Source organism: Brassica rapa, chromosome A06, assembly GCF_000309985.2.
Source record: "Brassica rapa cultivar Chiifu-401-42 chromosome A06, CAAS_Brap_v3.01, whole genome shotgun sequence".
Lineage (NCBI taxonomy): Eukaryota > Viridiplantae > Streptophyta > Magnoliopsida > Brassicales > Brassicaceae > Brassica > Brassica rapa.
The window spans coordinates 19,486,181-19,498,008 of record NC_024800.2 but is presented as its reverse complement, the minus strand read 5'-3'; the positions used below and the strand labels follow the sequence as shown (position 1 = coordinate 19,498,008).

Genomic DNA, 11,828 nt, shown 5'->3' with positions numbered 1-11,828 from the left:
GTAATGTCTACCTTATGCCACATGCCGTGTAGAACAACATAATCTACCTTATGTATATTATTCAAAGCGTTAGGTCAAAAAGTTTTATGTAATTAATAGTGAAAGATCATATTGAGGACCTTATATCCAATCGTTTCTTTATGAAGAATACAAATACAAAACGAAAGTAATATCCGACAAGTTATGATTCTAGTGGTTAACGTATATATGGAAGAATCATAAAGAAGTTGTATCATGCAAAACTGACAATATACAATGATAAAATGATACATATATAAAAATAAAAGTATAATCATATGGTGACTGCATATCATCATAAAATGAGTATGTGTTATGTGGTAAATAAAGAAGTAAACTCGCGTAGTCCTTGATTTTACATATAACGCATACAAATAGACACACACACATATATATATATATATATATATATATGTATATATATCATAGTTTTGAAATAAGAATGTGCATTTCATAAACATTATATGGAAAAAAATCAGAACCATTTGGATTATACTTTAGAAAAAACATTTGGATTAATGATTAACGTAGTCGAGACGTAAATAACCTAAATTGATGTATTTTCCCCCACAATTTGCTTACACGTAGCCATGCAACTTTAATTTGTTTTTGATTCAGCCAATCTGTAGTTTATGTTGAATATATATGTCCCCAAATGCCAAAAACCTAACTATCAATTATTAAATACACTGATCGTGGCAAATTAGCAACTAATATGTTAAAGTAGTAGCACACATATATATAACATAATAAAAGATATTTTATGCTAATTATTATTAACATAAATTTTTATCTAAAATGAGAAGCATAAACCAATAATTTATACCTTCACAATCATTATCTTTGGGAATTCAATTCATTAAGCAAATAGAGTGTAGACACTTTCTTACTTGTGAGTGATGCATGTGTCCTATGCAAATTAAAGTACACGTTAATCAAGTGATTTATTCTTCGTCTATACTTTCTATTTCAAAATAATTAACTTGTAAATTTCAGCGTGACATAGGTGAGGAAGTATGTAATATTTTTCGAAGGATTCTATAAACGTAATATTTTTAGAGGATTCTACAACGATTTTGCAATGCAACAACACAAACTTTATAGTTTACAATTTTATTTAGTTTGAATCTTTTTTATTTTATTTTGGGTAATATATGGTCCAGACACATGCATTGGATGTTGATGTGGAACTCGACGGCTTAAGTTTATGAGTATATATCTCTTATAAAAATAATACATATATTTTTTAAAGTTTTCGTCGACAATATTTACATTTTTGTTGGAAACTATAACGAAAATACTTTCAACCCCGAGTTTACAATCTATCTATTTATGAACTGGCAACGACACAAAGCAAAACGCGTTTAATATAAAACTCGATCTATATCATATATACATTTGATGATATACTTGATTTTAACAGTAATTATATATTCTTTTTGAGTATACAATGTCTGTCACACAAATAAAACAACTGTAAACCATCAAGATTCACGGACTCGAAACAGAGAAGGCAAGCAACTTGCACTTTGAAGCTCGACAAAATTTACCATTTGATTGATAATACGCCACCGTCACGGGTCACTACCAAACACTCTCGCTTATTGTATCTATGATTCTTTTATTGCTTTTCCTTTTCTCCTTTAATAAAAAATAATAATTTTCCCACCATAAATACCATTAGTTAAGTTTTTTTTTGTAAGAATCTGCATAGTTGATTAATGGTAGATGTTTGGGCATTTCAATCTAATTTTTCTAAGTGTCTGTGCACAATTTCCTATTAACAGAGTCAGAACTGACTATCAGTATAACTTAAGTATTGTCACAAAATCATATTTGGGCTAGAGAAGTAATACAAAGTACTTGGAAATAAGTATGTATTAATATAAACCAGCCAATTCACGGGCTTAAACAAATTTATACATTGAGACAAAAGAGAGAAAAATACAACCTTGTACGTTGATTATTCTATGTGCTTATGTTTGTATAAAGCTAAAGGTTAAAAGTATAAATCCACTCGCATGCTAGATTCGTTATTTTGAAAGAAAAAAAAAACTATTTTAAGTAAAAAGATGAAAGAACAGAGGTATACATCGTAACACTTATCCAGTATAGACCGTATGGTCCGTATCATTATTTCTCCCTTGAAGACCGTATCATGTTTTCTGATAGTCTTAATTATACAATAGAAAAATAGGAACTCATAATACAATCCTATATTATTTATAAAAACCACCGATTCTTCAGTGAGCGGTACTATCTTGCTAGTATATAAATAGTATCACTAAACCAATCAAAAATGATATCCCAAGAATCAAAACTCTTTAACACAATGGGCTCTTCTTCTCCACTAAAAAGGAGAAACAGAGCACCCTCCTCTGTATTCTCTCTGTTTCTCATCTTCCTCTGTTTACTAGATTCATCAAACGCTCAGTCCACGCCAGTTTTCGCCTGCGACGTCGCCGGAAACCCATCTCTCGCTGCTTATGGGTTCTGCAACACCGCTATAAAGATCGAATACCGAGTCGCTGATCTGGTCGCGAGGCTCACGTTGCAAGAAAAGATCGGGGTTTTAACGAGTAAACTTCACGGCGTGACACGGCTTGGGATTCCGACGTATGAATGGTGGTCCGAAGCACTTCACGGCGTTTCTTACGTAGGACCCGGCACGCATTTCTCCGGACAAGTTCCCGGCGCTACGAGTTTTCCTCAGGTTATACTCACCGCTGCTTCTTTCAACGTATCTCTGTTTCAAGCCATTGGCAAGGTATCCCTATTATCTTTATTTTATTTTATTTTTATTGTTTTTATTTCTCTTTTTGGATAATGTAAATATCTAAGTTATTAAGAGCACCATTATCCTTGATACCCACTTAGGGGTGCTAATTATTTTTTAAATATTATTAAGTTGGAAAAGTGACATTAAGAAACTTAAATAAGAGACCTTCAAATATGTGTGTCCATTGCAAGGTTCTAATTTTAGGGTTTTGAAAAAAAATTAAACACTATTTTATTTAACTTAAAATTTATTGATAAAATTATTAAACATAACATTTTAAACATATAATTAAAATAAAATATAAAAAAAAAGATTAGTGAAATAAAGGAGAATTATTGGAACGAAGCTTCATATGTTGCCGTCTTTATCAAATCCGAATTTATGCCATATATGTTCAACCAAATCAGCGTTCGGTTGATGATGCGTTGGTTCATCACGAATTCTATGTCGAGAATGCATCATATTGGCGATATTTGTAGGCATTTTCTGTGAAAAACCGAGATCGACTTGTGAAGTTTCGTTGTCTTCTACTTGTCGGAACTCTGCAACATTAAATAGAGTGTATCCATTTCGTTCGTTTTCTACTATCATATTATGTAATATGATACATGCTCTCATAATATTCCCAATTTTGACTTTGTCCCAAAACATCGCTGGATTTTTGACAATGGCAAAGCGAGCTTGCAAGACTCCAAAAGCACGCTCGACATCTTTTCGGACAGTTTCTTGAGTTTGAGCAAATAAAACAGCTTTCGGTCCTTGTGGTTGTGGAATAGATTGGATAAAAGTCGCCCAATTTGGATAGATCCCATCGGTGAGATAGTAAGCCATATGAGACTCTCTTCCATTGACAGAGAAAGTGACTGGAGGAGCTTGACATTTTATTATGTCATCAAAAACAGGTGAGCGATCAAGAACATTGATATCATTTAAGGTATCTGAAGGTCCAAAAAACGCATGCCATATCCAAAGATCATATGAAGCAACCGCCTCTAAAACGATTGTTGGTTTACTCGAACCACGAGCATATTGCCCTTTCCAAGCTGTGGGACAATTCTTCCACTCCCAATGCATACAGTCGATGCTTCCTATCATCCCGGGAAGATCAGACGTTGATCACTGATCTTCACCGGCTGATCAACGTCTGATCTTCCCGGGATGATAGGAAGCATCGACTGTATGCATTGGGAGTAGAAGAATTGTCCCACAGCTTGGAAAGGGCAATATGCTCGTGGTTCGGGTAAACCAACAATCGTTTTAGAGGCGGTTGCTTCGTATGATTTCTAGATATGGCATGCATTTTTTGAACCTCCAGGTACCTTAAATGATATCAATGTTCTTGATCGCTCACCTGTTTTTGATGACATGATAAAAGGTCAAGCTCCTCCAGTCACTTTCTCTGGCGATGGAAGAGAGTATCATATGGCATACTATCTCACCAATGGGATCTATCCAAATTGGGCGACTTTTATCCAATCTATTCCACAACCACAAGGCCGAAAGCTGTTTTATTTGTTCAAACTCAACAAGCTGTCCGAAAAGATGTCGAGCGTGCTTTTGGAGTCTTGCAAGCTCGCTTCGCCATTGTCAAAAATCCAGCGTTGTTTTGGGACAAAGTCAAAATTGGGAAGATTATGAGAGCATGTATCATACTACAAAATATGATAGTAGAAAACGAACAAGATGGATACACTCTATTTAATGTTGCAGAGTTCCAACAAGTAGAAGACAACGAAACTTCACAAGTCAACCTCAGTTTTTCACAGGAAATGCCTACAAATATCGCCAATATGATGCATTCTCGACATAGAATTCGTGATGAACCAACGCATCACCAACTGAAAGCCGATTTGGTTAAACATATATAGCATAAATTCGGATCTGATGAAGACGACCACTGATGAAGCTTCGTTCCAATAATTCTTCTTTATTTCACTAATCTTTTTTATATATTTTATTTTAATTCTATGTTTAAAATGTTATGTTTAATAATTTTATCAATAAATTTTAAGTTAAATAAAATAGTGTTTAATTTTTTTTTAAAACCTTAAAATTAGAATCTTGCAATGGACACACATATTTGAAAGTATCTTATTTAAGTTTTTTAATGTCACTTTTCCAACTTAATAATATTTAAAAAATAATTAGCACCCATAAGTGGGTATCAAGGATAATAGTGCTCTTAATACCGCGATAATGATGGTCTAATGCAACTAGGCCTCTCGTTCTTCTCTTTCTTTTAATACAGGTTAACACGTTCGTCAAAACCGTATTACAATGTTTATTATTCGTTTGTTAAGGTTGTCTCGACGGAAGCGAGGGCAATGTACAACGTTGGATTAGCCGGACTAACGTACTGGTCACCGAATGTAAACATATTCCGAGATCCGAGATGGGGAAGAGGACAAGAGACTCCTGGAGAAGATCCATTGCTTTCTAGCAAGTATGCTACAAGATACGTTAAGGGTCTTCAAGAAACTGACAGCAGCGATGCTAACCGCCTCAAAGTAGCCGCATGCTGCAAACACTACACCGCTTACGACGTTGATAACTGGAAAGGCGTAGAACGTTACAGCTTTAACGCCGTGGTAAAAACTCAAAACCGTTATCTGATGACAAAAAAATATATATATTTCATTTTCAGTGTTTTGTACTAAATGGTTGGTCACATACTAACATATAGTGTGTTTGTCCAATGGTACTAAATTCGGTTTTGTGTTCATTTTAGCTCATTTTTGTTTGTTGTGACTGGTTAGGTACTAGATTTTGGGTCAGTTTTTTTAGTTCAGACTCTGTTTTATTAAAATGCCAAGCCATGGGTTTAATATTGGTTGGACCAAAGATATTTTTAGTGGTTGTACTAACCTTTTGTGTGTGTGTTTGTTTGTTTGTTGGAATAGGTGAATCAACAGGATCTGGATGATACATATCAACCACCGTTCAAGAGTTGCGTAGTTGATGGGAATGTGGCGAGTGTTATGTGTTCTTACAATAAAGTTAACGGTAAACCTACATGTGCTGATCCAGATCTCCTCTCTGGTGTTATCCGTGGTGAATGGAAGTTAAACGGGTAATAATCAGTGGATTTATAAACTTTTTTTCATGCCAAAATTGAAAATGTGATGCGTTCTGATTTTTAGTTTTTCTTTTTAAATAGGTACATTGTTTCGGACTGTGACTCGGTAGATGTGTTATATAAGAACCAGCACTATACCAAGACTCCAGAGGAAGCTGCAGCTATATCTATTAATGCAGGTTTGGACTTGAACTGTGGTTACTTCTTGGGTGACCATACAGAGGCAGCGGTTAAAGCCGGTTTGGTAAACGAAGCAGCTATCGACAAAGCCATTTCAAACAACTTCTTGACCCTTATGCGATTAGGATTCTTTGACGGAGATCCAAAGAAACAGATCTACGGAGGGTTAGGTCCTAAAGACGTTTGCACGCCGGCAAACCAAGAGCTAGCCGCAGAAGCAGCAAGACAAGGCATTGTACTACTGAAAAACACTGGTTCCTTACCGCTTTCTCCTAACGCGATCAAAACGCTAGCCGTGATTGGACCAAATGCGAACGTCACTAAAACAATGATAGGAAACTACGAAGGCACGCCGTGTAAGTACACAACACCGCTTCAGGGATTAGCCGGGACGGTACACACAACATATCTACCAGGCTGCTCCAATGTAGCATGCTCGGTGGTGGATGTAGCTGGCGCTACAAAGCTAGCAGCAGAAGCTGACGCGGCAGTGCTTGTGATTGGTGCAGATCAGTCTATCGAGGCAGAGAGCCGCGACAGAGTCGATCTGAATCTTCCCGGACAACAACAAGAGCTCGTGACACAAGTGGCTAAAGCAGCCAAAGGACCGGTCTTTCTCGTTATCATGTCCGGTGGAGGTTTTGATATTACGTTCGCTAAGAACGACGCGAAGATCGCCGGGATCTTGTGGGTTGGTTATCCCGGAGAAGCCGGTGGCATCGCCATCGCTGATGTCATTTTTGGCCGTTATAATCCAAGTAAGAAAGAATTTGTTTTTAAAGTTAAACCAGTGATAACCGGTGAATTAAGTTTTAAAACCAGCGATAACCGGTGAGTTCTGTTATTTAAACCAGAGATAACCGGTGAACTCTGTTTTGATAGGTGGAAGATTGCCGATGACGTGGTATCCACAATCCTACGTGGAGAAAGTTCCGATGACGAATATGAACATGAGACCCGATAAATCAAACGGGTATCCGGGTCGGACTTACCGGTTCTACACCGGAGAGACGGTGTACGCCTTCGGTGATGGACTCAGCTACACTAAATTCCGCCACAGCTTAGTCAAAGCTCCGCGGCTAGTTTCTCTCAGTCTTGAAGAGAATCACGTTTGCCGATCATCTGAATGTCAATCGCTGGACGCGATCGGACCGCATTGTGATAACGTTGTTTCCGGTAAGGGTGGAACAGCGTTTGAAGTTCAGATTAAGGTACAGAACGGCGGAGATAGAGAAGGTATTCACACGGTGTTTTTATTCACGACGCCGCCAGCGGTTCACGGATCGCCGAGGAAGCATCTTTTGGGGTTCGAGAAGATTCGTTTGGGGAAGATGGAAGAAGCGGTGGTTAAGTTTAAGGTTGATGTCTGTAAAGATCTGAGCGTTGTTGATGAAGTTGGGAAGAGGAAGATTGGTTTGGGTCGGCATCTGCTTCATGTGGGCGACGTTAAACATTCTTTGAGCATTAGAATCTGAGTCCAAAACGATTCCAATTTTTTTAAGTAAAATGTAAACTTATAAGAAATCAACTTATAAATATGCTTATTGAAGTTTGGTAAGCATATTAGAAAAGAAAATGAATAAAAAGGTAATTGTGAAACTCTTATGTTTCAATTATTTAATAAAAATAACCGGAAATATTTTTCTTTGTCGAAATAAGTAATTTTGATTTTGAAATATATTGGTTCTTTTTTAACAATTTGGAATTATTAATTAGATTGTAAGCAAAAAGAAATACAAATAATAAAATAACAGCATAATGTAAATTGTAAAGATGTATTTTTCCAAGGTCGGTCTATTCATTGCTAGAATATCAACTCTACTAACTTCTTTGTGAACTTTAAATCTTCATCGCATCAAAAACATTGGTTTCTTTGTTGTATTACAATCAACGACTGTAAATATTTTTGGCCTGAAATCCAATGTACTGATTCAACTATGAAAATTAAAAATTGGAATAACCAACTTTCAACGATTGTAAACATATCATCATATCTTTATATATAAAATAGGCTTTGTATCCCTCCTGGTGATGCTACATAGGATGCCAGCTAAGAAATTCGTGTTCTGAAAGCACGACACGTGTCACAGAACGAAACTCACCGTATCATTAAGACGCGAATCGTGATGTTTCGCCCTTTAACCCTAGCTCTGTCCGATCGAAGAATTTGAGATCGTCTCCTCTCTTCGTGCGGCGGCGATGCGAGACGTCCGAGCTTCCTCAGGCTATCTGAAACGGCGAGCTATGAATTCATGTTTAATCCCAATAAACCCATCCCCATGATGTCATCTTCAATGCGTCGTTTAGATCTGAGAGTCGGTTTGTGTTGGGTATAAATATACGTGAGTATTCCTCTTCTCTACGACCAAGGTCCATCAGATGATCACCACTACAGTTCAAGCCATGCCGCCATAGCCGCAGAATCCTCTCAGCACAATCTTAACCTCTTGGTCTCTGACTCTTCAGTCACCACTACAACCGTCGTGACCGCGAGAAATATTAACGTGCACATTGTTGCTTTTTTGGAGATGGCGAATAGACTAGAAGCATCAACGAACATCTGGAGGAGAAGAGCTCATTCAAGGCATTTGATTTCACTCTATAGATCCACTGGTGCAAGACCCTCTTGGGGCGATGATAATGAAAGAGATGATGAATCAAACAGTAACACTTTTGATTGGTCAGAGAAGAGAAGCAGTTTGCAGCTGAAGAGAGCTCAAGATAGAGAGATCATAATCCCTAAACGGTAACACTTTTGAAATCCCAGTCTACCTTTTTGATTTTTGGTTTTCTTGAACATTGGGAGCTACTAAAGGAGATTTTTTAACAAGTAGGGAAAAAGAAAGCCCCTTTGATTATGGTATATACTCTCTGGGTGAAATTTTTTTCGGATTGTGGATATTCTAGGCTCTGTTGTTGTGGCACAAAGCTCAGCCGGTGTTTCATCTGTTAGATATGTTCCCTGAACAAGCGTTAAAAAGAAACCAGATGTTGTTCCAACAAGGCAAACCACCAGAATTTCATCACCAGATGATTCTGATGACGACGATCTTGATGGAGACACAGAAAGAGCTGATAATGGAGATCCTACAGACGTTAAGCGCGCTAGGAGGTACAATTCTTGAGAACTTTTGTATCTTGGATCTTCTTTTTTTTTTTTTTTTCTGATAACCACTCCATATATAGAGATACGTCCAACTTGTGGCAGGGAGTTTCTACTTTCTTTAAAGAGAAAGTAACAACTGAAATCTAGAAGAAGAATATTTCAGTTAGTTTTATGTTACTCTTAGAAAAATCTTTTTGAAAGTGGAAAGATGGTCGTTAAGTCTAAAGCCGAGTCCAATTTATAAATTCTTTGTAATATTTCGAAATTGGTTGGTTAGGATGCTCTCAAACCGAGAATCAGCTAGGCGCTCCAGGAGAAGAAAGCAAGAACAAATGAATGAATGAGAATCATATGCATCTACATTTCTCGATATCTTTCTTGCTATTCAGCAGCGTTCCATTGGTTTATAGGAAATGTTTTCATGTTTGGTAGGTAAACCAATTAAGAGCTGAGCATTCTACTTTACTTGGTCGTCTTGGTGACATGAATCAGAAGTATGATGCAGCTGCTATCGACAACAGAGTTCTAAGAGCTGACATCGAAACTCGAGAACAAAAGTACATATTGCTGCGACTCATAAGTGTTTCAAAGATTTTACAACACCCAACAATATGATTCTATATCTAATGTTTTAACTAAGTTTTATTGCATTGATACAATTTTGTGCATGTTAAGATGGCAGAAGAACAGTGAAAAGAGTGACAGGAGTGAACCCTTTGCAGTGGGCAAGACCAAACATGGGCATACCAGTGAACAACACACCAAGAATCCCAAGTACTACTGGTACCGGTTTATCACCAAATCAGAGTAAAGGTGAACCGTGAAGGATTGCAGAATCAGTTTGCTACTAATCCGAAGAACATGTACGAAACCATTGGAATCACAAGCATTAACCACAAGATTGAGTCATCGACTTTGTGGTTTTTGATACTCTTATCTTGCTCTTCTTTTATTATTTACTGTGCGAATCCACAATGGTGTTAGCTGTAAGGGTGATGATGATGATATACCCATTTATATATGTTTGGAAATAATTCGATGAATGTTAACTTTACCTATCTGCCTGGTAGTCAAAAGCGGTAAGGTTTCTAACGCAACCAACATTTAAAATGTCAACACAAAAACAGAGTTGTACACATTTACACCAGCCTAAAAAAAAAAATACAAAACAAAAATGGCAGTGGCAGAGTTCAACATATTACCTAACCAGGACAAATGTGGCATCGTAATAGAGAGCGAGAAAGTGAATGGATGCACCAAATGAGAAAATATGTGAAACAAAGTCCATATGTAGACCAAATATTGTATCCACTATTTTATTAGTTCTTTATGGCGGTTAATTTCCATGGTTTCAAATATAATTCAGACTTATCTATATTTAGATACCAAATATATTGAGTTGAACCAGAAAAAAAAAGAAAAAAAAAAGATACCAAATATCTACTCTATTAAAATAGAGTTCTATTTTTATCTACCATACACAAGTCTATGTTAGACCATTCATTATAAATTTAACTAAACATCCTAAAATTACTCATATATGATATTCTCCTAACAAAAACAATATACATCTAAACAATAACATTTCTAAAAAAAGATAAATATATTGTCATTAGGTAATTATCATTTGATTGTTTATCATATTTAATATAGACCATATTTTATATATTCCAATAACTAATTTTGAAATTAAATAGTATAGCCCCATTTTTTTTAAATTGTCAAATTAAATTGTTATATAAAACAAAATAAATAAATTTTATTGGTTGTGACATTTTATGTTGATAATTTTAGTAAAAATAAAAAAAAATTAAACTGAAATATAATATATTAAATAAAATAATATTTTAAAATATAACAAAAATAATTTAATTTATTCACATAAAAACATTTCGAGAATAAAAGTTTTTAAAGAAAGAACCTATTAATTTTTTTTAATTCATATAAAACTAATGTTTAAAATTAAACTATTAATATTAATGTTGCATTTTAAATAAATAAACAAAAATACTTCATTAATATATGATTTGTACAATATCATCAATTTTTTTTAACAAATATAAATTTTCAAAATAAAAATTATATTAGATATATATCTTTATAACATATTTTATATTTTAAATATTAATTTAAAAATATAAATATATCCGCACGGATGTGCGGGCCGGGTTAATATCTATTGTATTGAAATATATAATTTAGAAGATTCTTCCTCCATTACTGAAGTTGATCATCTTCTGATCTCATTATGTAATTGCTTCGGCAAATCTCAAACTTTCTCTAAATCCCAAATTCTTTAGCCAAAATATGAATAAACAACGTTGCAATAAAAAAATTGACGATATCTTGTCAAACTAACATCGCAATGGACCTTTTCTACCACAAAGATGGAGAATGCCAAAATATAACTGCAATAAATTTGTACCACACCTACATCATAAATGGATTCCAAAAATGTTTTATCTGTGATGTTGAATTAGATTTGTTGTTGATGATGTATGAGTTGATCTTGAATTTTGAAAACTCAGATTCTGATAGGTAATCATCATCTCGACAAGGCTGTTCCCAACTGATGCGGCCATCAAATCAGTACCTGAACCAGAGGCCAAGCAGTTGCACCAATCAGCTAACCAAAGGGCTAACCAGGATATGTGTTCAGTAAAACAGGA

At 35.4% G+C, this 11,828-nt stretch overlaps 1 protein-coding gene across 2 annotated transcripts; it reads left to right on the top strand.

Annotated features, from left to right (window-relative positions):
- Positions 1–2,121: 2,121 nt before the first annotated feature.
- Positions 2,122–10,213, top strand: LOC103844782 (beta-D-xylosidase 4). Of its 2 annotated transcripts, none has more exons than XM_033272294.1 (8): positions 2,122–2,785; positions 5,098–5,385; positions 5,698–5,867; positions 5,955–6,811; positions 6,936–8,799; positions 8,961–9,165; positions 9,592–9,716; positions 9,835–10,213. In XM_033272294.1, exons 1-5 carry the CDS (start codon positions 2,318–2,320, stop codon positions 7,526–7,528), a joined length of 2,376 nt encoding a protein of 791 aa, XP_033128185.1. In that variant the 5' UTR covers positions 2,122–2,317; the 3' UTR covers positions 7,529–8,799; positions 8,961–9,165; positions 9,592–9,716; positions 9,835–10,213. The 2 variants fall into 2 exon arrangements, with proteins under 2 accessions (XP_033128185.1, XP_033128184.1); XM_033272293.1 differs by having other exon boundaries at positions 9,437–9,716.
- Positions 10,214–11,828: the final 1,615 nt, after the last annotated feature.

Excerpts from the sequence above, each read along its gene's own strand:
- LOC103844782 (XM_033272294.1), top strand. The coding sequence starts at position 2,318 with ATGATATCCCAAGAATCAAAACTCTTTAACACAATGGGCTCTTCTTCT. Across the intron at positions 5,386-5,697 it reads GTTACAGCTTTAACGCCGTG|GTGAATCAACAGGATCTGGA; the intron begins GTAAAAACTCAA and ends TTGTTGGAATAG. Across the intron at positions 5,868-5,954 it reads GGTGAATGGAAGTTAAACGG|GTACATTGTTTCGGACTGTG; the intron begins GTAATAATCAGT and ends CTTTTTAAATAG.